Genomic DNA, 26,689 nt, shown 5'->3' with positions numbered 1-26,689 from the left:
ATGATTACTGTCGTGTTTACAGATTAATTTTTTCAATTTTAGTTTTTCATTATTATTTTGTCTTTTAAAAGTATTATTTAATTATGTAAGTATTATAGTAAAAAATTATTATATGTTAATAATTTATATATTTAATTAATGCTAACCTTGTATTATAATTACTAAAATAATAAATAGAATTAAAATGTATAGCATTCGTAAAGTTTTAAGAAAAAGCTGACACATCTCTGGTAACTCGTCATAATTTTTTCCAGAGACTACGTTTAACTCTGTCATTATGCTATCAACGGAAGGAGCACTTTTTCGCGTGCGCGTTCTTTAGATTTTTTTTTCGAAGTGGCCGCCAGCGAAGAGGTCCGTCGCAGTCTCGTAACGAGGCTCCTCTCACGGCGAAGAGCGTAACTAATCTTCAAGTCCCGTCGCGCACGAGTTTTCGTTTCGTGAATTCATGTCACTCGCGGCAGTCGCGTGAATTTTGTGTGCCGAGGTAGTCGTCAATTTTCAAATATTTCTGCATTATGTAATTGCATTATTCAGTGGGAACTCGTTCAGTCAGCCGCGTTCGTGTCGGAATTCGGAACGATGAGAATTTTTTCATGATACCAATACGTACCCTGTCGGTAGCATTAAGTTTTCCCCCGAAAGACAGGAGAGGAAGTTCGCCCTCGTCTTCGGGAGGGCTGTCCGAGAAGTGACAGCGCTGTTCGGTATCCTTGTGTGATCGCGGTGGAAGAACTAGTTAAATTTGTATGAGTTATGTATAATGCATATTGGTTTTGGATGTCGTCGTTGAGTGTCCGACGCGGCCGGCGGTTAGGGTAGTGTGAGGTGTGACAGCCGCTGAGATATTCCGTCCTTCCCCCGTCTCGGCTCGATTTCCTCCGAGCCCTCCACTCGGTGATCTTCGGTCGAGCGAGAGACAGCGAGTGAAGATGGTCACTTCTCTCGGTTTGGTTCTCCTGTTTGTGCTCATCCCTGCATTGCAGTTGTCTTCTTCGGAAAACAACTCGACGCGAGACCAAGGGATCCCCGACGTATCCAAGGAAACCACGCAAAACGATTTCTGCCGCGAAGTTTGCGAACCCGAGGTAAGAATAACGTTTAAACTCGTTTCATCGTAAGTTTTCTAGTCCCTTTTCTCGTTCCATGCATGAATCCATCATTTGGTGTTCTGTCATTGTGGAAATACGCGGACAGGTGGATTAGCTACTGGTATGGGCCTCTGTGACGGGGCGGCATATACCTCTTATACGCACTCCCCCAGATACCCCTCTAAATGAGGAAAAATGAGAAAAAATCGTATCTAAATCTTTATTTATTAAATAAAATAATGCGCGAGGGTATGGCCAAGGTATGCAGTCATACTCCTTAATATTTATTAAATTTCGGTGCATATTGAAGTAAAAAGTATCGCAATCAATAATTTCAGGCGTTACGTAGTGATATTACTTCACATAAAATAACTTAGTTAAAGTCAAATTTTTAAGTTCACACGAACGGATTCATCGCGGTGCGACTTAATCACAACATGTGTCTCCGCGACGAATGCGGTCGTGTGAAATCAAATATACGAAAATAACAAGGTTAATGCAAAGTTAATCATGAGTTGACCGTATTTAAAATGGGTTTACGTATCCTTAGTCCAGTGGCGTAACTATGGGGGGGATGAGTGGGATAGATCCCCCCCCCCCCCCCAAAGCCTCAGAGAAGTAAAATAATATTCAAAACTATAGTCTAGTTTTGACTTAAAGTAAATTTTATCGTAACCTTTTAATGAAACCCGAATTTTAAGTGCTAAATTTATGTAAAATGTATTTGCAGGCATGTCATTTTTCCAAAATTTTCCTATAAGGGGAGGTCGCCCTTCCTCATTCCCTCTCATCCACCCCAAAGCACATTCCTAGTTACGCCGCTGCCTTAGACTGATCTTGCCCGCCCCCATATTATCTTAAATCACGCCAAGCTATTGCTTAGCTCTGTTCACCCAAATCTTCTGTACCCACGAGAGACGAAGGCAAACTTGAAGAACCGAAATCACCTAACTGAATTTGACGAAATCGGCCCCTCCTGAAATGAGGATATGTAGACGCCACCACTGTGTCACCTCTCTGGCTCTTTGGCAAAGAATTGGATATTTCTCCAGCATTGATGAGAGTTCATCGTTTGTTCAACGTCTGTCGCAATTTCCACGCTGAATGCGGCGACAGGGTATGGCGTTGATCGCGGTAACGCTTGCCGTGTAACAGGTCCTACGGTCATGGATTTCTCAGGCGTGGATGGGTTATTCTTGAGCGGGGCCGTCCTTATGGGAGAATGTATGGCACAATTCGGACCTTCAAGGCACTGGGGAATTGGGAGGAATTGAAAAAGACATGAAATTATTATTTAGTACTATACCGGTTAAGGTAGGTTTACGTAGAGGGTTTTTTTCGAGTTATCACTGCATGTTTCCCCTCCCAACGTGAAATTCACTCTTCAATTCACAAGGGATCGTGTTGGTGTGGTAGACAGAGTGCTAGCTTTCCACCAAGTTGTTCGGGGCTCAAATTCCGGCGGTAGCATCAAGTTTACAAAGGTTGCCCGATCCCTCTGTGAACGTCGCACGGAGGACACCTCATGTGCAGCACTCAGTCCGTCGCATGGGATGTTAAGCCGTGGTCCCATTGACGCCTTACGTTAAGAGTAGGCAGATTCCGACGCTGGGTTTATCTCCACCCTTCTTTCCCTACACTTCCCCAAAGCGCAAATGCCCTACATGTCGGTCGCCTCCTCCAATTACCAGGTACTCCCTCTTCCAGTGGCATAACTATGGTGGGGTATGAGGGGATAGATCCCTCCCCACTAAACCTCAGATAAAAAAAATGTTTAAAGATATTGTCTAGTTTTAACATGTAATAACTGCATCTGCTTAAAGTTAAACATTTAGAACCAAAATTTTGTAATAAAATGTATTTTCAGACATGTCATTTTTAAAAAATTTGCCGTTGACCGTTCACCTGCCCCCCTCCCCCGTCGCCACCCCAGGCTATCCCAACCCTCCCAAAGCATATTCCTAGTTACGCCATTGCTCTCTTCCATACCTTGAACTCTTACAAGGCCTACTCAACTTCATTCTATCCATAAATCCTATTCTCTTCCTCCTCTTCACGTTTGCCTATCGTTCTTCCCTATATCACGGTTTTTTTACGTCCCCTTCCCGCTCAGCACTCGCTCCATCCAAATCTATTATCTACTTTGTCGTTGTCAAGTTTCCTGCTCTCGCCTGATCCAGCACTTCATCGTCCCTCTTCCTCTCCGTCCGCTTCACCTTTTCCATTCTCCTCAGCATCCTCATCTCAATGGCGAAGACGACCGTTTCGCCGTTTTCATAGTTTTTCGCGTGTTCTTCTTCACTCTTTCGACCGTAGAAGCTAAAAGTTTACGTTTAAACAATGTTTGATGATTATTTGTTGTAGCCGAATACATAATGACTAAAACGATATGTGACATGACCCTATGGAGCTTCGTACAAATGCTTTAAGTTCAGCGCTCTACCTTTTTTGCGCAGATAGTAGGCTGTGCCACTACTACTTACCCTAGTTGTAGTTGCTGACTCCAGACGGTGAAGGGTAAGCGCCTAGATGCTCTCAAATTTTATTTTTATTGTGGTTATATTTTATGGCGCAAATATCCTTGTATTTATTGCTTGGCCACCTTACTTAGTTATTCTTTTTTCGCGAAAAAACAAATTTTAATAATGGAAAATGAAAAAATAAACTTTGTTAGGTTCACCAATATATTTGAAAAAGCAGAAGTTCCATAGCATAATTACATCGTCAGGTAATCATGTTATGAAACCCGGGTCGTGCTTTTTCAAATAAATTAGTGAACCTAGCAAAGTATATTCTTTTATTTTCCATAATGGAAAGGTTTCACACAGTTAAGCCTGAAATTATAAGTACAGTTTTAATAATTCTTGCGCCATTCATTTTCATTCTTTTTTCGCGAATTAGGGTTTTTCAGCCCAAGGAACATGCTTTAAGAGTTGTAATTAATTTTTAAATTCACAGGGAGATTTTCCTTGAGCACCAAGCCTCTTTAGTGTGGTCCACAACTTAGGTCCATCTTAGTAGTCTCCATATGAAAAATGCGGGCCTGATGCGAAGAAAACCCCTGGTATTATCCTTTTCTTGGTCATCTGCGTCCATCTCGCTTTTGAAATATTTTCGCGTGTCCTTACCCTCATTGAAACGCAGCAGCTGCTCAGGATAAGAGAGCGGTTTATATTCAAAACTTCTGTTGCTGCTATAGTCGGTGAGTGGAGATGGGGTCGTTTGTGGATATACTGAATGTTGAGGAACCCTTGCCCTGAATAAGTCTGGTGGAGAATATGAATCGTGATTTTGCCATTAAGTCAGGCACGTAGCCAGAATTAGCTTCGGTGTGTGCTTTAATTTTTTGCGGGTTGGCTGTACTGGTAATTTGTTGTCAATTCACACGTACCGGAATACTATAGTTTTCATTAAATAATTTTTTTAGTATTCTTCCGATGAAGGTAGGTTTGCATGAAGTTTTAATAAGTATTCTGGCAGTTTCCTCTCCCTTCTTGGAATTCCCGCTTAAATTCACAATAAAACCCACTGCCTTTCATTCCATCTAAAAATCCTATTCTCTTCCTTCCTCTCCCTCGTTTACCCAGTATTCTACCCTCTAACTCTGTTTTCAACATCCCCTCCACGCTCAGTTCTCGCTCCATCCATACCTTCCGTCTCCTCCGTATCTCATCTCATCTAAAAGCTGTGTCTTCTCACCCATCATGTCTAAAGGCCGTTTTACACGGGGAACGGAATTGCGCAGGTTAGAACTGCATTGATTTCTAAAATGGCGTGGAATTGCACGAATATATGAACGAAATTAGAACAGGGGCTATTTTGCCATCACACGTCCACGCTTGTGTTCTAGCAATTCACCGCTTTACACGACGCAATTTTGACTGCGCCTTCGTACACACGTCAGATTGTGCAAGTACGTGCCCGGTGTAAAACGGCCTTAGCACTTCGTCGTTCATCCTCCTCTCCGTTTACTTACCCTTCTCCATTTTTCTCCAAATCCACATGTCGAACGCCTCCAGTCCCCTCCTTTCTTAGTGTCCATATTTTCGTACCATTAAGCGCAAGTTATAAATTTCATTTTCATTATCATGAATTTTATAGTTATCGTTGATTTTCACAGCCTCAGTTTTTTGTGTTCATTGTCATCCGTTTCCGAAAGCAGCAAATTTTCGATGTGTTTGTTCAAAATGATACGGTGGCAGAATTTATGAAATGTGACTCTAGGGAGAAACAGAATGGCAGAGGATAGTTGCCCCTGGGCAGGAGACGACCTCAGCCAATGTTATGCGGGCAGTCGCCGCAATGGAAAATATATCGGGGGGTTGAACACCCCAAAACCCTCCTTGCTAATTGCCTCCTTTGAGTGTCAAACATAAAATATTATCCCTGGCATTTTAATGTAGCCACATAATCGGACCATCAGATATGTGCCATCCTTTTTGACACCTTTCGTACTCATGACGTAACATCTACGTCTTGGCAGCCACTAGTGAGTGACTGAGGACGTAAGCGTATAAATCATTATTGGGAACAACACCTTCGTAAAAAAATATTGGTAACGCTCTTAATATTTACTTAAGTTCAATAAAACTTAAGAAATGATAACAATTAGTATTATTTCCAGGATAACAAATTATTTTTGGCTGCATAATGATGTTGTATAGCTTTTTTCACAGAATGGCAAGGATTGATAGGATTTTCTCCACAATACTGACGAAGAGCGAAAAAGTAGAGGAAAGAAATGCGTGTAACGCGGAAAAGTATCAAATGTTTGACAGGTTACTTTCAACAATATAATCTCAAGTGTATATAGAAAATGAAGTATTATTTGAAAAAAAAAGAAAACATGGTTGCAGCATAAAATCTCATGAGATCGCTTTGTTAAAATAAAATAAAAAATATTAAATTTTTGCCAAAATTTCTCTCTGTGAGAACGGATTGTGTAAAATTAATCATTTTCACGAGTTTGAAATTTTTCGCGTGGACCGTTGCACTGAATGCGAAAACTTTCCAATATCAATCAATGAGTAGGCCAAATAGTTGTAATGGGCCCTGGATGATCGCTCTCTTGACGCCGTCTATTTTAATGACAGCCGCGACTTGATCTTCGATAGCATATTGCCGCCATATTTGCATGCGGAGGCTTAAAATTGAAGTAGATTAATGTTTTTAACCATGTGTAAGTTTTCCTAGTCGTCACATTTTCTCTCCATTGTACGAAGTGACTGCGTCTTAGGTTGCCTCACCGATATATCTATCCGTATTGTGTGCACTGGCTTTAAACCTCACTTCGATTAAATCGGATACCAACTCTTTCAGAATTCAGTCCCCAGAATCAATGAATATGTAATGAGAAGGAAAGCTGTTGTTGCACATACTCCCAATTCATGTCTTTATTTTTTTTGTCTCGTATATTTATCATTGCTATGGAGGCAAGTAACCCCTTGCGTTCTTCCAGCCCTTCATTCGTATTCCCTCAGTGAGTTAATAAATATATTCGAGGAAAACGAAATTAAGAAAATGAACATGTGGCAGTGTATAAGTTTTTATTACGTTGCGCCAGTTTTAGAAAACTTAAATTAATGGTCGATGAAAAGTGAGTAGTTATTATAATTGAGCCAGAAAGTGGACTGTGAAACAGCTGCTAAATAACGGTAAATTGGTGATAGATTTAAGATATTTTTCGTTTAGTTAGTATTACTTACGATCGATAGACCCAGTTGTGATTCCTCTTTATATTTTGGTGCATGCATTAGAATCTGGTAAAACCGTTATGTGCGAACGAGTGCATTCTTGGTGACTTTACCTCATACCATATGGAATAAATCACTCAGAAGTGCGATTTTTTATTTACACCCGAGAGAGAAGGGGTCATGGAAGTAGGTGGAAGATATATCCCGCATCACGTTTCCCTCGCGTAGATTTTTTTTGTGTGCGAAGGAGCGAAAGCATTTCCTTTCTTCCAACCAGGAAACGAAACGTTCTCAGAATTTTAGGTCACGTAATTACTGTTTTTTAACGATTTTAAAAGAATAATATACGGTGATAGTTTTTAATACACTGGGTGATGAAAAATGACTTTTCAAGCCGGTCGAGACGGAATAAAAGAATCTGCGGTACGTGGTAATTTATGGGCACAATACAGTCGTTTTCCATTTGTCAGTTATCAGTATGAATTTGAATTGAATTTCTATTCCGATAGTTTTTATCGAATTCGTGCGAAGGGGTTACGATGAGCTCTTACAGTTTTCTCCTGACCGTTCTTTTTACCTTTTTTTGTAAAAATTCCAGAATGGAATATTTCAAAACCATTGTCTTTTACTTGGCTGAAGTTCTATTTATCAACGATAAAAACAGTGTTTTTGACTATTCTGTCGAATTGGGCTACCTGTAATTTGTGAACGCGTGTTATGTTTCAGGCGATCATAATGTACCGCGAATTTCCCCGATTAAGGAAAATAATGCTTGTGACGAAGTTTAATATGAGCGTATTAGCGAAGAGTCGACTAGATAGAGGAGGCTTCAGTCCGTCCTGTAGAAGTTTCATGCATGCTGATTCTTCTCTCGCTTTTCAAAAAAATATCCGCAGCGTGGAGCGCACGACTATCCATTTATTCCTGTTGTTTGCAATTGTGTACATGCAATCGCGAAGGATATTTAGCATTGAAAAGTTGTGAATTCGACAGATTATATCGTATCGAATAAAATTCAGTTGACTGCCCTAATTATAGCTTCTTTACTCTTGAAATTCGAATCGCTTTATCACCTGGATCGCGTGCTGCAACTTTCACATGCACATTTAAATGCGCGGTGATTGGCAATGGCAATTGTTTATTTTCGTGGTCATCAATTTGAAGATGGGTATTAAAGTATGGGTCGTGTAGGACAGTCACTCCCATGTTTATTTTAGTACTCCCTTTTCACATGAATTGCCATTACAAAAAATTGCCCTGGACCGGGAATCGACCTCATTTCCGGTTCAGACCGGAAGGGGCATGGATATACGCAACTGCTGCACCATTTTAAGTGAGCAAGCTATCGTTCGTCTCCATTCATGTGTTTAAGTTTCATTGTCTACTAGCAGGCCCCCCGGCGTTGCTCGGGAAGGATAGTTTCCAGACAAGTGGGAAACTTGGAATTTAATGGTCACATGGTATGATTTTTAGGCAAAGGAACAAAGCAGGTATGATGATTATGTACATATGTAGCAGAAAACAACGGGAAAAACGATATCTGCTTACTATACATGGAATCAGCTTATGCCCCGCTCCACAGCATTGATCATTATGTGTCCGTACGTCCGTTGACCAAAAAAGTCGTGTGATCGCATACCCCAGCAAAAAGGTTTCTACATCTACAAAATACCCTGTGAGCCACCTCTATGGTGTTTGGCATGGGGTGATCAATCACCAGCATGCAGCATGCAATGGGATTCCCACATGCACTCCACACGGTCCAAAAAACGTTACGCATACTGACAAATTATTCTACCTCATTCTGTTAGAAATAATAATAAAATTAAAAACATGCATTAAGGTATACATAAGTTATTAGGCTACACTGTAAGTCATCTAATCTATTTGTGAATTCTTACGCTACCGTTATAACCTCTAATTGATCGTGGAAAAAAGACTTTCTAAATCTGTGCGAAAAAGCCACAGAGGAAAAACCATTCGCCTTGACCGGGATTCGAACCCGGATCCCTCGATTTCCTCAAATTTCCACAAGGGAGAATAACGCCTCGGTAGCTTAACTGGCTAAAGCACTCGGCCGGAAATCGAGGGATCCGGGTTCGAATCCCGATCAAGGCGAATTATTTTTCCTCTGTGGATTTTTCGCACCATTTGCGCATAGCGGGTGACTCCGTAAAAGTTATCACCGTGGCTGGTCCCGGTATACTTGAATACTTTCTAAATCTGTCTCTTCTACAGTCTATCTCTCTTATTTTATTTATATGATCTGATCTTCCGTAGTATGTTGGCTTTCGCTAGATATGACGAACTCCGTTAGAAAAGACAATGCTCTTGAATTTATTTAAAAGGTTTAGTCTATTTTCCAATCTACGGTCAGCCAGAGATTCCCATCCTAGTTTATCTAATTGTAAGAGGTCAGTTACACTAACAAGACTATCGTAACGACTTTTCACGTACCAGGCAGCTCTTCTTTGCTCGGGTTCTAACTCTGTTATTAAGCCTTTTTCATGAGGGTCCGAAACACTGGCAGCGTACTCCAAATGGGGTCTAACGAGGAAAAAGAGGCTAATTTCTCTCATTTTGTTGACGCACTTTCCTAATATTCTTTTCACAAAACCCATTTTACGATCAGCTTGACCTGTTTATTTCCCGATTATGTTTATTCCGCGATTGATCATCCACATCCCGTTGAGCGTGTCAAGAGATGAGCCTACTCGGCAGGATGTCCAACCACAGAAGTTGTATGACGTGACGTAACAAACGGTATTGAAAAAACGACGCTAAGCACGCGCCGGACACAATCAGAAGCAGCACTATGGACTTTTGGAGCAAAAAATGTACCTACGTTCTAACTTTGGTTGAAATCCGTGCGGCCGTATGGAAATGCATAGCGGACAGACAAACAGACGTCCTAGAAACATAAATACAGGACGATGACACAGCGTGGCGTGGAGATGGAATGAAGGCCGAAAACACATGGAAAATTTTAACCCAGACTGGGAATCGAACCACGGACCTTCTGCTTTCCGGGCAGATGCTCAGACCACCGAGCTATAAGCCTCCTAAAAGGCGTGTGGCGTGGGATGTTGGGAAACTAGCCGTTTACACTTAAAGAGGAAATTCGAAATCACGATTAGTATTTATTCGTCCTTTATGGTTCGGGGGAAAAACGAATTCCCGTTTCTATCCGTTCGGCTAAATATCTATCTTAATTTATCGCTTTTGTCGGACCTGGAAATATAGTGGGGCTCTAATATTATGTTCTCCATGTCGCTCTTAAAGATACAATCTATTCTCAATTGCTCAAGCAATCCTAGCCTAGCGCGCAGCCTCCCCAGTCTCCAGCGGCTCCCAGCCTAATTCGCGTAACATCTGGGTAACGCTATCTGTACGCCCATAGTGGTTTTCGACGGACCGTGCAGCCTTCCTTTGTATTTTACTCAGTTCACGGATTCAGTCTTTTCGCACCGGATCCCATATGCTCGCTGCATATTTAATGTGCGGTCGGACGAGTGCGATATAGCACCTTTCTTTTACTTTCTCATCCGAACAATACTCTTGACGATTCCTAATTTCTTCAGGGCTATGCCGCAAATATTCCTAATATGTGAAAAAAGATTTCGTGCTTTCCCGACGAATGGACTTGGTGAAGAGTTCTCGGGATCGCCACCGGGTCAGGAACTCCATATCTGCCAACGTTTCGATGTCCGACTCGGTCATCGAAACGTTGGCAGATATGGAGTTCCTGACCCGGTGGCGATCCCGAGAACTCTTCACCATTCTTTATATGTGCTCTCCACGAGAGGTTCGAGATTATCGTAACTTCTAGGTATTTCACTTCGTCTGTTGCCTTTATTTTTACACAATCCACAGCATAAATAAGGTTATAGTTGGACGAACTCAGCAAAAAATGTACCGCCGTGCATTTGCTCAGATTAAGTTCGAATCCCCTCTCTTGGCTCCACAGATGAACGTTGTTTAAACCCGATGATAGAATCTCATAGTCAGAGTGATCACAATGTCACGATAGATGAAAGCGTCGTCACCAAATAAACGTGTTTTACTGTTAATTTATGTGTATAATGAACAAAAGGGGGCCGATTACGCTTCTTTTTGGTACACCTGATGTCACTTTAACTACATCAGAGCTAATTCCGTCAAGAACTAATTTTTGTTTACGATCACTCAGAAAGTCGCGTATCCATTTCACCACTGTTTCGTTTAATACGCATGACTATAATTTGTGTAAAATATAATTGTGAGGTGCCATTTCGAAAGCTCTCTTAAAATCTGGAAAGATTCGGTGGGTCCCGCGTTCCATTAGTTAGCAGGCCTTCTTGTATTGAAGTATTCTTTATTTTTGACTCATAAATACAGTTCTCTTCATAGGTATACATTGTGCCATGCAAGGAGATAAAAATTTCTTGGTGTTGGGGTCAGCAACCCAGGCCCACGAACGGGGATCTCAACCTGCAACTTCAGCGCTATCTCTATAGTATGTTGTTTTGAGAGAAATACGTCTCCGGTTAGGCTAGAGTTCATTAAGCCTGAATCTCACGAACATATTTTCCGTTCCTTACGAGCGATTGCTGCAATGATATCTTCAACTTCACCGTACAATAATCAAATAGCGGCATTATCAAAGAACACCGTCAGTTTGAACCCTAATGTCGCTGCAGCGATGGTAGCAGCCCACCGTCGCTTCCCCTTTCTCGGTATTATATATCCCATTGAGATTAGATGGATAGACATCCCGGTCTTGGCCAAAACATATATGGCCCCCCTATCATCAATTTATCTGCGAATATTCTAAGGCCGTCGATTGTTGGTCGCAATTAGCTCGAGAAGGTGGCGAAGGATTGAGAAATGGAAAATACGGGTCCGTTAATTTTTTAAACCCTATCACATTAAACTGTTTTACCAGTACATTATTGAGGAACGAATGCAGTATTCTGCACATGAGGAAGAGAATTACGTTAGCAAAGGAGGCATGTAAGAATTTAAGAAGAAAAAGGTTATTGAAGAGTCTGATATGGAGTCGCTATGCGTTGCGGAAACATGGACACTTATGAAGGAGGACGAGAGGAGACCGGAGGCATTGGAGATGTGGGTCTGAATAAGAATGGTGAAAGTGAAAGAGACGGAGAAAAGGAGATATGTCGAAGTTCTGCACGTGGTGGGTGGGGCGAGGAAGCTCCTAGATAAGATACGGAAGAGACGGATGATATTGGCGGAGCGAATAGTGTGTGTGTAGGGAATGTTGAAAGCAGTGCTAGAGGGGAGAATGTTGGGTAAAAGAGGGAGAGGAAGGAAGAAATAGGAATCATTAGATGGAATAAAAGGGAGTAGACCTTATTATGAATATGAATTGACTGGAGAATACTTAAGTCCTCCATCGAGACATGCCATGGACAAAATTAGTTATTAATTAGTCATATTTTTTGTGATATTTATATTAAAGGAGCTTGCGTAAGAACGTGTACTTCACAGAGCGAATCAAGTCAGTCGACACAGCCACATTTTCGCCCAGATGTTGGCTCGTAGATGATGTACTTATGTTTGTCACTTTCGACCTACGACCAATTATTTGGAGCGTATGCTGTTCTTAAGTCGAGAAGTATTTGTAATTTTCATGTCGCCATCCTCTCCAATCAAAAACGTCTATTTCAGTAACAACTTGTGTGTTGATTACAATAGTGTGTGGAAAATCAATTGGCCCGTCCGTTATTACGATTGCATAGACAGGTTTTCTGTCTTCCATGACGAAGTGTGTTCTGGATGCTGAAGAATAGGTAATAATAACTTAGTCGATTGTGATTTACCCCGTTAAAAGTCGTAGTCCTCATTCCATCCTTAACCTTAGCGTATTTTTCTGTGTACATCATTATATTTACGTCTTCATTTTTACCGATTCTATTTGCTTTCATAAACGGATGCAGCTGTAGGGACACCGGGAAAAGAATTGCGTTAGAAAAGGAGGCATGAAAAAGAAGGAGCTTATGAGAGTATCGTCATGTAAGAGTTTAAGGTGAAGACTACTGGAGAGTCTGATCTTGAGTTGCTTTGCGGGGCGGAAACGTGGACACTTATGAAGGAGGACGACAGGAGACCGGAGGAATTAAGAGTTGTTGGTCTGAATGAGAATGGAGAAAGTGAAAGAGACGGGGAAAAGGAGATATGTCGAAGTTCTGGACTTGGTGGGTGGGGCGAGGCAGCTCCTAGATAAGATACGGAAGAGACGGATGATATTGGCGGAGCGAATAGTGTGTGGAAAGGGAATATTGAAAGCAGTGCTAGAGGGGAGAATGTTGGGTAAACGAGGGAGAGGAAGGAAGAAAATAGGAATCATTAGATGGAATGAAAGGGAGTAGACCTCATTGTGCATACGAATAGAGGCAAATCTACCAGAATACTTAAATCCTCCATCGAAACATACCTTAATCGGTTGAATACTTAAGTATTGCAGAATGAAATGACAAATATTGGTGAACGAGCCCTTTCACTGGTTACATTCTTGTCTGATGTTTTAGGAATCTGCAGCGAATCAGCGAAACAGCATAAATATGCAGCGAAGCAGTATTGACCCTATCTAACCCAGAGCTGCTTATGGCTGAAATTAAATTTCAAGACTTCTCATTTTATAAAATTGGAAATTTTCTACTCAATCATAATTATTATGACAGATACCTATTTTTCCATACACTTAACAGCACGAAAAAACACGTAGTTTAAATCTTTCCTTAATATAGCTGAAAATGACATTTTTTTATGTTACTTATAGACAACATTGGGTTATAATGGGTTAGACTATTCCTTCGCGTATCTTTGAAGCGCTCGTGTAAGACCCGTTACTTCATTTAAGCTGAGTCAGACTCCTAGCCGCGCGTAGTAATGCGTAGGCCAAACCTTGGTTGTGGTTCGTGACTGAAGACCTCGCTGGGGACACGAATTTCCCGACCTCGTGACGCTACGCGGTGACGCGTCGACACTATATCCTAATATTTCTGCAAATTGTGGGTCATGCATTTTTTGCGTTGCATTACACAAGAGGTGAGCTAAATTTGGTATGAAACGGTGATGAAGAGTGTAATTTTATCTTCAAGGAGTGAGTGAGATAGAGACTGTGTCATTGCACCATTCCGTGTTCAGTTCAACAAATGATTTGTCACAAGGTTTTCGTGACCAAAATAGAAATTTTACTTTATAGCTATGGGTGTTTGTTTATAGAATTCATTATGAGTAATTTTCCTCACATCCCTTATCATTTATATGAATCTCGCGTATAACATCGATATCTTTTTGTCTCTATGGAGTGTGGGATTTATAGCATTGCTAAATGTTGTCAGAGTTGAAAATTAATAACATAATTATTAAAGTATTCTACCAATTAAGTTAGTTTTACATGGAGTACTTAAGAAGAACTCTGGAATCCTCCCCTTCCATCAAGAACTTCCCTTTTCAATTCATAATAACGCCTACTCCCCTTCAACCTATCTAAAAATCGTCTTTTTTCCTTCCTCTCCCTCGTTTACTCAAAATTCTACCCTCTGACATTATTTTCAACATCCCCTCCCCGCTAAGTATTCGCTGCATCAATACCTGCTGTCTCCTCCGTATCTCATATAAGCGCTGTCTCTTCTCACCCACCATATCCAACACTTCGACGTTCCAAGTAACGTAATAATCGAAAAAATTCTTATTTTGTCTCTCCTTAAAAACATACTTCACCTTGTAATTTTCCGGAGAAAATGACATTTAATGTCAGTGGCAGATTTGGGGAGAGTTTGACCGTCCCCATAAATTGCGGAAAAACCGAAAATATAGTAACATACAAATTGGCTCTCCAATGGAGGTTTGTATTTCACCTGATTAGTTAAAAAAGTTTAAAAATTATTTATGAATATCTAAAAATCGCTTATCTACAAATATCAAACCTCAGATGCATTATTGCGCAGAAGTATTGCATGCCTCATTGGCGCTGCGGAAATAAATGGATCGCCCCAAAACAACGACCTTAATCCGCACGTGATAGCCCGGGAGGGAGGGAAGAGAATTTGTAAAGAATGAAATTAATAGAGATGGTACTTTTTACCATACTTTTTCAGTTCAATAGATCATTAGGGGCCGTAAGTTTTTTGCGCCTGCATTAGAAATTTAGTAATAGTCCAATAAAATCGGAAGGACCAAGCGTAATGGAGTGGAATTTTTCCGTATTGAAATAAACATTCACAATTTTCCAAGATTATAAACTTTATTCTGATCTAAGTTTCGATGTTACTACATCATCTACAAGGTACAAAATGGTGTGAAATACGTTCAATTTATGTATTTTTTTTTACAAAAAAATTTGTTAATCGAAGGAACTCTGCATTTCCCGTGCCTCCTCCTTTACTGACCCCACCACCTCTTTCTCCGGTTTTTCCAGGCATCATCTTCCCCTCTCTTAAGGCCGTTTTACACGGTACACGGAATTGCGCAGTCTGACGTACGTGTGAAGGCGCAATCAAAATTGCGTCGTGTAAAGCGGTGAATTGCTAGAACACATGCGAGAATGCGTGGATGCGAGACGGCAAAATAGCCCGTTCTAATTTCGTTCATGCATTCGCGCAATTCCACGCCATTTTAGAAATTAATGCAGCTCTAACCTGCGCAATTCCGTGTACCGTGTAAAACGGCCTTTACTCTCCTCTATTCCGTTCACTTTCTCCTTTAGGTTTTCCATCTCCTCCCCCTTTTCTCTTCCCTAACTTTCTCTCTCCCCGCTTCAGTTGAAAATTGAATTAATTGAATGCACTACACACCATTTTGAACTATTTTGTACCTTGAAGGTGATGTTATAACTTAGAAACCTTAGTCGGAATAAATGTTTATACTCGTGGAAAATTGCAATTGTTTATTTTATAGTAAAATAGTCATCGGAGTATAGGTCAATGTATGTGATGCAAAAAAGTTGTAGTCAACGTTTCAGTTTATTTTAAACTATCATCAGGGATTAGCTTTGCACATATTTATTGATATAAATATTTAAAACTTTTTTGCATCACATACATTGACATACACTCCGAGAACTATTTTACCATGAATTAAACGAGGTCAAGGTAAGAAGAAAAAAGAAATTAATCAGTGTTTATTTTAATAATTACAGCCCCTTGCGTGTTGTTGGGTGAATTTTATGACTGAAATGCCATACATCTATAAGCATTAATACAAAAATAATACATAATTTTACGGCAATACACATTTGCTTCTATAGAAGATGATATCCTACCGGCAGCACGGGATACATTCGGGTTTTAAAAAAGTCGTGAACCACCAGACCGAAGGGTACACTTTAAATTTAATGATAAAGGAAGTAATCTGATTTTGTTCCTCCCTAAAACTTTACTTCTTCATCCTGTCACATCATTAAGGAAATGTCGATTAATATATTACTCTTTTTATCAGTTCTGCAATGTCCTAGTTGATATTATATTTTGTACCCATGTTGAACGTATTGAGAGACTATTCCTAAGACGCGAAGAAGAGGATGATGAATGGAGAAGCGTTTCTCTGGCGTCGAATGAAGAGCAAGGAGGTGTAGCCATTATGATAGGTGGCGGAAGAGTTTAGGTTAAGAATTTCGCCAGGCATTGGAAAGTACATATTATTTGTTACAAGGAGGAAACATCTATAACTTGCATGTGCTATTTCGCTCTGAGAAACCATGGATAGTTAACTTGGCTATAATTAATTTGGATATTGTATTTTAACTATTCCTGGTTAATGGTGTGGGTAAATCATTACGATTGTATCGAAAATTAAAGCACTTTTTATTTCTCTATGAAACATATTCGGGTGTGTGATTTTTTCGGTGCCATAGTATGTTCATGGGACTGAAAGGAGCAACGTAAGTAGGGGGATGATTTCCAAAATATTTTTGTATGATAATTGTTTTCTACTGTAGCAATAAATGGCCACATGAAAGATGTCGATTTCCTCAGTGTCATCCGGCGCTTCACCTTTCTTGTATGTTTACGTGGGTGATTCAATGACACACATTTAATACCACAGTTACTTTTGGGGTGTTTAGGGACTCCATTCGAGGGCGTACTCAGGATCATAACTAGGGGGGGCAAGCCATGGTCTTGGGGGCTCAAGCCATGGTCTAGGGGGGGCAAACCAAGTTGTGACATTAGTTTATGAGATTATTTCCTTGAAAAAAATAGCTTTATTTTTGTTACTTATCTTATATTAATACATATCATTTTTCGTGGGTTTAAAAAAAATTTGTTGAATTCATTCGTTTCAATTCAGTACTGATTTTGCTTAAGGACTTATGCGATTTTTGCTTCTAGGAGGGGGGGCAGCTGCCCCCCCTCCCCTCGCTGGGCACGCCCATGACTCCATTTGAAGCCTGAATCACAAGATCATTACCTCTGTCCCTTTTTTCCATCGCTTATTCCGTCTATATTCGTACCTACAACTGCTATTCGAGTAAAAGCCATGCATGGCGTTACAATCGCTGTTATCGGTCGTGCAGTTTGATCGGCTGATGTACGGTGCAAGCTATGGTTTCAGCGACGGAAAAAGGGACGTGACGAGTGATGGATAAAGAAATGACATTTCCATCCCTGGAGCCATCGCGGAAATAGATAGCTTAAAACGTCCAATTTTTCCTCCAATCATTGGGGCGATGGTCAGAGCCATCGCTAGGAAGAGACAGAAAAAATGGTCGTGTGATTCAGGCTTAACCGTTGAATTTTCAGTGGGGAAAGTTACAAGGACCCCATTTTCACTGTAAACACTCGTTTCGTTAAATAATTTACCTGGATTTCATTTCAGGAATAACTTTTTTCCTCAGCCACGAATGCGTAACTTCTTTAAAAACATTATTTAAAACCCCATACCGTGCGTCGATTTGGTGGCTCCATCCATCCACATCTCAGCATTTTACTTCCTTGGGTCCCAGTTAAATGGCTGTCTCTTGGGAGTTTCTAAAACTTTTGGATTGAAAAGTAATTAGTTCACTTTATTTTGTCATAGCATTGCTGTAGGGTTTCGTCAAGGTTGGGGGTCGATTAGGAGTAGGTATTTGGGAAGGGTTTAAGGCAAACTTAGCCAGTTTGTGCGTGGGTTTATCGGGTGATTCGGTGACTATTGGGAAACTGTGAAGTTTTATAATTTAAAGCCGTCATCGCGGAAGAGACTTGACTTCTACGCCGTAAATATTCGTTTCTCGGAAGAATTTTCGTGCCCCCTTTTTTCTATCATTCCGACTCTGAGAATTTTTCCCCTGGTTCCCCCGGTTAAGTCGGTGTCTCTCTCTTCGGTGATCTTCGGCGCAGCAACCCGATGGGGTCCCGTGAATGTATGAATGTCAGTTCGCGCTCCATTCTTCCGTAGAGAGCCCAAGCTCTGCCATTCTTCCGGCACAAACGAAGACCCCTCGGCCGCCGCCGCCACCCAAGTCGTAAACAACCCCTTCTCCTCTCCCCCATCCTATTCCCCTGCAAAGATGTCGGGGGAAGAATGGGAAAGTCTCATGATGGCTCTCCTGGGAGGATGAGAAAAGGAGAAATAGAGGAAGAAGAAAGAAGAGGCCTAGAGCACGTATGTGTGCGGGGACCAAGGTCCGACTCGCCATGCGATGTGATTTTTTTAGCTTGCGTCCACTTACTCTTACTTCACTCCTGGAGGACACCGTGTCTATTTTTAAGTTTTAGCCGATAAGGTTGCCTATCCAGCGTCCACGTTTTGCGTATTTGCTTTCCAAGAATGTTGAAGCCGCTAACAACATGACGTAATCCTCGCTATTACATGTTTGTTGCGTAAAACGTGTGAGTAATTATTCGCGTTTTTCGCAACACAGTTACTAATTATAATGAGTACCTGCATATTTCTATTATTGTAGCGATACCAATGTTTTTTAGATAGCAGTGACAAATATCTCTCATTTAACTTTCTGGTTCCAATGAGCGTTCAAATTTGCTCTGGAATGTTCACTGTATTCTTGGAATGCGATAAACCTGAATAAGAATGGAGAAAGTGAAAGAGACGGGGAAAAGGAGATATGTCGAAGTTCGGGACTTAGTGGGAGGGGCGAGACAGCTCCTAGATAAGATGCGGAAGAGACGGATGATATGGGTGGAGCGAATAGTGTGTGTAGGGAATGTTGAAAGCAGTGCTAGAGGGGAGAATGTTGGGTAAACGAGGGAGAAGAAGGAAGAAAATAGGACTTACTAGATGGAATGAAAGGAAGTAGACCTTATTGTGAATATGAATTGAGTGGAGACTGATAAGAATTACTGGAGAATACATAAATCCTCAATCGAGGCATGTGCTGGACATGGTGGCTGAGGAGACGCTGCTTCCACGTGAGATTCATAGGAGACAGAAGCATGGGCGTACCCAGCGAGGGACAAAGTGGGGGGGGGGGGGCGGGGCAGCTGCCCCCCCTAGAAGCAAAAATCGCAAAAGTCTTTATACAAAATCAATACTGAATTGAAACGAAAGTATTCAACAAATTTTCTTTAAGCCCACGAAAAATGATATGTATTAGTATAAGATATGTAACTAAAATAAAACTATTTTTCAAGGCAATAATCTCATAAGCAATAAAGCGCTGTTATAATTTTCTTAAAATATTGGTTTCATTCACCATTTTCTTGCTAAAATATCACAAATTGGCTCCCCCCCCTCCCTAGTGATGATCCTGGGTACGGCCTTGGTCGGAAGGTATAGATGGAGCGAGTACTGACCGGAAGGGGTTGTTGATAAAATTGTTGATGTTTTGAATACGAGGTAGTGGAAAGATGAGAATAAGATTTTTAGATAGGATGAAAGGGAGTTGACCTTGTGGTAAATTGAAGAGGGAAGTCCAAGAGGGAGGGGAGACTACCAGAATACTTCTTAACTACTCATTGTAAACCTAACTTAATCAACAGAATTGTTAAAAAATAATTATTATAATTTAGAGAGCTCACGTGTGTATGGACTATTTTACGAAGTGAAAGAAAATGCGGAGTTTGTAAGGGGACTAGATTTCGTATTTCCCGACGACACAATACCTACTCCGAACGAATGAAACCCGGATACCATAAGGAAGTGTTTTAAAGAAAGAATTTTTTTCAGACTCGGTGAGGTGATTTTGGACCGTTTATTGGGTCAAACCAAAACCTATCTCGGCGTTGCGTTGACAGCATGGACAGAGTGAGAAATGTGAATAAACATCACGATAATTTCAGTACGGGGTACTTTAATTCCCTTACTCCTTTATATATGCCACTTCACAAGAAAGGGGTGTAATTTTGCTGAATAAAACACAATATTCACGTCAATCGAGAAATCTCCTCGTCGGCGTGGAGCGTCCAATAAAATATACAAATATAATAATTGGTGTAAATATTGGTGTAGAAAAAGAAAGTAGAATACTTAATAACAACCTTCCACTCTGCTAATTTATGTTTGGAGTGAATATATTTTTATTTTTCTAATTCTGGTGACACTTACTGTGATTGTTTTTTCCATTTCTTTCACCCCTTGCGGTTATATCTTCTCTCTGATTTTCCCGAGAGAATCCCTTATTCCCACGTGCGTGCCCGGATTTTGTGTATTTCGTGACCGTCTTTCTCCATCATATTTTTTGTCTGTTTCTCTTTCGCACGCGTGAGAATATTCTTCCCTGTTAATCTTAGGGCTCCGTACATTCCACCAAGTGTATGCTGCAAATGAGGGCCTATGGTTTCGTAGTTCAACGGGTAAAAAATATTTTTAGTTGCTAATGAAAAAATGTACTTATAGGTTGTCAGCTCAAGTTACGCAATGTTTTTCATTTTTTCGTTAGCTTGGTAGTAATTTGAATATGTAGTAGCTTGAATTGTTATGATGGCAAGGTCACGTGTAATAAAATCTCTTTAAAGTTAACCGGACATTCCTTAATTTTCGCTAAAAAAACAAACCTCAACACCACGTATTTATTTTTTTGCTATAGTTTCGACGTGGCACGTCATCGTCAGGGATTATTGGCATAGGTACAAACACACTAGATTCAAACGTAATAGAATAGCCCATGCGAAGATGGCATTCATGAAAAAGAGGAATGTTCATACTGATGAAAATTTGATCTTTGAAGTTAGGAAGTAATTTATTATGAATTAAATGTGGAGCATGCTTCTTCAAGGTAGTGAGGCATGGACGATGACAGCATTGGAGAAAGCATGGTTGGGAGATTTCGAAATGTGGTGGTATATTAGATTGCTGGAGATAAAATTTATATATCGCATGGGTAAAGTAGAAGTTCTAAGAAGAGTGGGAGAGAAGTGAAGTCTTTTGAAAACCATGAGTAGAAGACGGGAAAGTATAATCGTCATTATCATGAGACATGGTGGTATAATAAAAATTAACAGTTAATACAGTCGTATTCTCTTTATTCCCTGCTTCTTATTCCCGATGTAGTTCAACTTTTCAATATCCTTCGCTATGCATATTGCAGTTAAGCTTATAATGATTATGCAATATTTAGGTTTGATGAATGCATGTACTGTATCAATTTGAATTGTTTCCTTAATGATATTCTGGCGAAAAGAAAAGAAATATAAAACGATTTTAATTTCTCTTGGTGGATAACATTGAGGCATTCTTATCGGGTTCTCAACCAGGTTAACTTAGTCGTAGAGGCCGACGTTTCGGAAGATGACATGTTTTCCATATTCAAGGCGTGTAGGAACTTTATAGGTTGTCAGCTCAAGTTACGAAAAGTGTTTTTCATTTTTTCGTGATCTTGGTGGTAATTTGAAATTTTAGCAGTTTGAATTGTTATGATAGCCTGGTCACGTGTAATAAAATCTCTTTAAAGTTAACCGGAAGTTCCTTTAATTAGTGTGAAATTTATTTCCCGTCTCAATAAATGTCCAATTTCACACTTTCAGAAAAACTATCGCTGTTTTATCACAACGTAGCTCATTATTGTTAGTTTTATAGCACGAGATAGCAGTTGAAAAAATATGCCAAAACTTCATAAAGTTACGGGAAATGTAATGGATGTTTTTTGTTGAAAAATTAAAATATGAGTGTATAAGCTGTATTTACACTGTCAAGCTTTATATCCAACAAGTTATCCTTCTCTAGCCACTTCGGACGTTAATTGCGGAAATATTCATGATCTGCGAGATGCTTTGGGGAGCATATTGTTGATAGTAAATACCTACTCATTAATCTTAACTCCTGGCACGTTTATCATTGACTTCAGCTCTTTCTGAAGTGCTCGAAAAAGTAAGTTACGCCAAATAAATGGCTGCGTAAATGCTACTTTAGGGTTTATGAAGTCTTTCGAGGCATTTTTTATCCTCGACCGACGATAAATGTGCTTTGGCCTCTATGAAATTAGTTTTGTTCTCTGCTTCCTTATTTTCCTTACGTTTTCGAAGTTATTTTCTGGTAACCACAGCGGAAATGCGTAGAAATAATTACAATATACTTTTGGTACATTTTTATTTGAAGTAAGAGTCCTCTGCGAATGTCATTAAAGAAAAATTTTGCCTAATAAATGCCAGCGTAATTAGATCCTAACCTCACATATATTTAATATTCGCCATTTATTTTATTCATATATATTTTCGTTCCCCATCAGTTAAGTGAAAAAATATAAACTGCATTGCGTTTTACTGATGTTAAACAAATAAGGCTCGGGACCGCTAGAGACTCGTCAGGTTGCTTGAGCAATTGAGAATAGATATCTTTCAGAGCGATGCAGAAAGCGTTGTATGAGACCTCCTGTATATTTCCTGGTCAGACAAGCAATAAATTAAGAGATATATTTTGCCGAACGAATAAGTACGGGAATTCGTTTTTCCCCCAGCAATAAAGGGCTTAAATAAATTTCAGGCGAGCTTCGTTCGGAAATTTCATTTTTTATTTGTTTTACGGCTAGTGATATATCACCCCCCACCACTCGCCTATTGAGCTTACGAGATAGTAGGTGGATGTAGATGAAATATAAAGTGCGTTGATATTTTTCTAATATACATGGGGCAAAATTTTGCGTGCAAATACCCGGTGCGGCGTTCTTTTCAATCTGATCCATCCCTACCAAAAGCGAAGTCCAAGTTACGCCTCTGCGTCGTGCTCTTTTTCATTTTCGTCCGCCGATAAATGTCCAGGGCCTCCATGACCGTAGACCTAGTTCTCTGCTTCGCTTGCCCTTCCGCTTTCGTTCCGTCTGCTAGGAGGACTCGATCTCCACCTCCCGCGACGGGACCAGAATTTAGTCTCAGACGAACGATAAGCGGATCCTTCGGCCAGATTGTTTAGGCATCTGGTGGCAGCGTCTCACTCTGACGGTGGTCCATCCCATTACGCCTATCGTTTTTCCCGTACTCACTGTCCCCGCTATCAGTGCTCTTTCCTTCTTCAGCAATCCTTAGCTGGCGCATCTGCTGCAGTCGGTCAAGGTTATGTAGCGCGCGTTCCGAAATTTACCGCCAGCGTTGACTGTGCTGCCGAATGGAGTGTAGTACTGCCACTGCGGTTAACGCTGTCCTTCCTGAACGGTTGACGCCAACCGCTCCGGGTTATTCAGCGGGAATTTGGTACTAGTAACGAAATTAACAATAACTGCAGAACTTATGAAATCTGGTGAAGTTTAGAGCAAAAGCGCTTTTATATCAGATTAAAGTGAATAAAATACTACAATTACGAAAATTATACGTAACATACCTTCATATCGCAATGGTCCAACGAGAAGTTACCAAATTTGATCTTTTTAGGAAGAGTTTATCGATTTAAGCTCAATTAATAGCCGGTGACTTAAATGTATTATTTTTGTGTAACGTAATCATAACCGCAGCAAGCTATGAATTGGATCAGGAAGAAAGATGCTAGATCTTATCTCAAGATAATGAAATTTACTGATGCCTACGTACTGAAGCATTCAAAAGTATTCATCAAATATGGCTTCCCTGTTATTTTTCAAAACGTGGAAATTTTTTTGCATCTAGTGGTAGATATTCTTTCAAAATATAATTTGGTTGGTGGAGACCGCGTTATTGTAGTTCTTGGAAAAAAAGAATTTTATTATTATGCCAATTTTTACCTTTATTTGAATACTAAGCAGTCGAATCCTCGGTTTAACCCGAAGTCTTGTGCCAAGGGCTAAGGGGTACGTAATTACACAGTCACATCTTCTGGTTTCCTTGATCATATAATTACCATTTTAGTCAAAACTGAGTGTGCTGGTAAGGGAGAATAAGCTGGAGAACTTCTAATCCCTTTCATAGCTTATCAATAGTTCAAATGAAAATTACATTACGCCACGCATCACATTTTAAAATTTTTATAGGAACAGTTTAAGAACCGCGATCAGCCAAATCAACTGAGATTCATCCTCAACCCGGATGCGTAAGTTTTTGAAACAGATCGAAATTGGTTGGTCGGAATGTCTCCAAGTTTGGCCCGATTTATCCTTCCTGGAGGGTGGTCAAACCGCTAAGAGATTTGCGAGCTTAGTTTCCTCGTGTTTGCTTCATTCCAATGCTATCCGTCCCTTTCTTCTTAGAAGAGGAAAATTCCTCACGAAATTCTTGACCTTTCCGTTCGAATTTTCTAATTCCTATTCTCCATCTCTATCATGTGATCTCTCTTCCCTTACCCGCCATACCTGGAAAGTCTTCTTTTAAAATAAAGCTGTGCCGATGTTTTTGGAGGACTTTAGCGCCCAGGGGAAAGGGGGAACTTTGGGGAAAATGGAACGATTTTTATTTTCGACTCGAAACCATTCCATTTTATCAACTTGATTATTTTTCTACCTATGTTTTTTTATCAGTGAATGGGTTCATGAATACATTGCGTTCGTCTCTAAGGATGCGTGTTGAATCAAGTAGTTGCTTGGAGCAGTGGTGCAGCGAGGGGGGGTTTTGTGGGATAAACCCCCCCCCCCCCCGAGCCTAGAGAAACTTTTAAGGTTAATACATTTTTCTTCATTTGATTAATATACTTATGGAACAGTGTAAGGATTAATAAAATATCCCTCAGAAAGCCATAAAACCTACCATTTTGAACCATTTATCTTAAAAAATTTCTGGGGGAGGGCCCCCGCACCTCCCGCTTATCCTGGCGGGTATAACACACACCCCAGGTCTAGTTGCGCCTGAAACCCCCCCCCCCCCTAGCCTTTACTCCTAGCTGCGCCCCTGGCTTATAGGATAGTTACCGTGGAAGACAAAAAAATAACTAACAAGCCTTGAGGTTACACGAATTGCCTGTAATGTGTAACGTCGTGCCTAGTCTAACTCCATTTTTATTTATATTATTTAACTTTATTTATTCAATTTCGGTCGTTATTTGGGATTTTCATCGCATTAATTTATGCTGATATGAGTTTTGCTAGGGTGATGTTTTAGATTATTGTTTGTTTGTCGTTGGGAAGAAAGTGTAAGTGAGAAGACGTGTTAAAGATGAAGAGAGCCAATGTTAAACTGAATAATTTCAAGGAAGTTTATATAATTTGAGGGATCCCGACGTCACTATTGGTAATTTTACTGCCCATTCCCACGCATCCGTAATCCAACAAATTTGATTGAATAACCCATAAACTTCGTTTACATAATGCAGAAATATGATTTTATCGTTTGTTTTGGCATTAGGTATTATGGCTGAGTCTCCGTAAGCGTTTGCTTCGTATATCCTCCTGATTTTTCGGATAAGTTGGAAACTTGAGGACTCCGGCGGCAGTAGTAAATATCATCCGATTGTGAGCAAATTTCGGTTCTGAGTCTCTGATTTCTGTCCACAACATTAAGTAGTTGAGAGAAAGTTGGAGGATTTATTATCCCTGGGATGATACGATGTGTGTCGGGCAGTCGCCACAAGAGAAAGAAGTATTAAAAGAAAATAGAGATGGTACTTTTCCACAGGTTTATTTAAAGTACGACGCGTTTCAACCGTTAGGTCATTATCAAGTTCTTCTTCCTTGGCGCTACAGCTTTTTGTCAGCTTTGGCCTTCAATACAATCTTCCTCCATTCCTCCCTCTTAATGGCCTTATTTCTCCATCCTCTTATCCCCAAAGTAGCCAGGTCTGCTTCCACTCCATCTTGCCATTTTAGGCGTGGACGTCCTCTTCTTTTTACGCTGAATAATTTTCCCTCCCAAACTCTTTTGGCCACTCTCATTATCAAGTGCATTATCAAATATTGTACTTGATAATGACCTAACGGTTGAAACGCGTCGTACTATCAATAATAAACCTGTGGAAAAGTGCCATCTCTATTTTCTTTTAATACTAATAGGATGTCATTCCACTACATTTCGCCTGCTTCGGTTACTTTTACAAGAGAAAGAAATTACATGGGCGGAAGGTAGCCCCCATACCCTCCGCTACAGGCTCTGTTATCAACTTCATCATTATCGCTGTTGATAAAAGAGGTGTGCGTAGGATCAGGGGCGCAGCCAGGAATTAAGTCTAGGGGGGTTTTAGGCGCAACTAATACTTACGTGTGTGGGGGTATTGCATTAACGCCAGGGTCAGTAAAAGTTGCGGGGGCCCTCCTCGAGAAAATTTTTAAGAAAAAAGGTTCAAAATGGCGAGTTTTACGGCTTCCTGAGGGACATTTGATTAATCCTAACACTATTCTATAAGTAATAATGATCCAAATTAGTAAAATGGATTAAACTTAAAAATTTCTCTGAGCTCTGGGGGGGGGGGGGTTTATCCACCAAAACCCCCCCTCGCTGCGCCACTGCGTAGGATATCTCGAAGCCCGTCAGTGCGAGGAATGATCTGGAAAGAATTTCTTTACATTTCACTAATCTCGCTTTCTTGCTTGTCATTCCGATTGGAAGAGTACCTCGAGTAATGTTCAGAAGTAAATATTAAATATGGAGTTCTAAAAAATGGTCACTGAAATCCATTGGAGGCACTGCAATCACAGGA

At 40.4% G+C, this 26,689-nt stretch overlaps 1 protein-coding gene across 1 annotated transcript in view; it reads left to right on the top strand.

Annotated features, from left to right (window-relative positions):
* The first annotated feature begins 508 nt into the window (after nt 1-508).
* LOC124157146 overlaps nt 509-26,689 on the top strand; it is a 119,808-nt gene continuing 93,627 nt past the window's right edge. Inside the window, exon 1 of the mRNA XM_046531646.1 lies at nt 509-1,088. Within this exon, the coding sequence (XP_046387602.1) occupies nt 933-1,088 (156 nt within the window). The 5' untranslated portion in view covers nt 509-932. The remainder of the gene's footprint in view (nt 1,089-26,689) is intronic.

Source organism: Ischnura elegans, chromosome 4 (assembly GCF_921293095.1).
Source record: "Ischnura elegans chromosome 4, ioIscEleg1.1, whole genome shotgun sequence".
Classification (NCBI taxonomy): Eukaryota; Metazoa; Arthropoda; class Insecta; order Odonata; family Coenagrionidae; genus Ischnura; species Ischnura elegans.
This window is presented reverse-complemented; position numbering and strand designations above follow the sequence as displayed.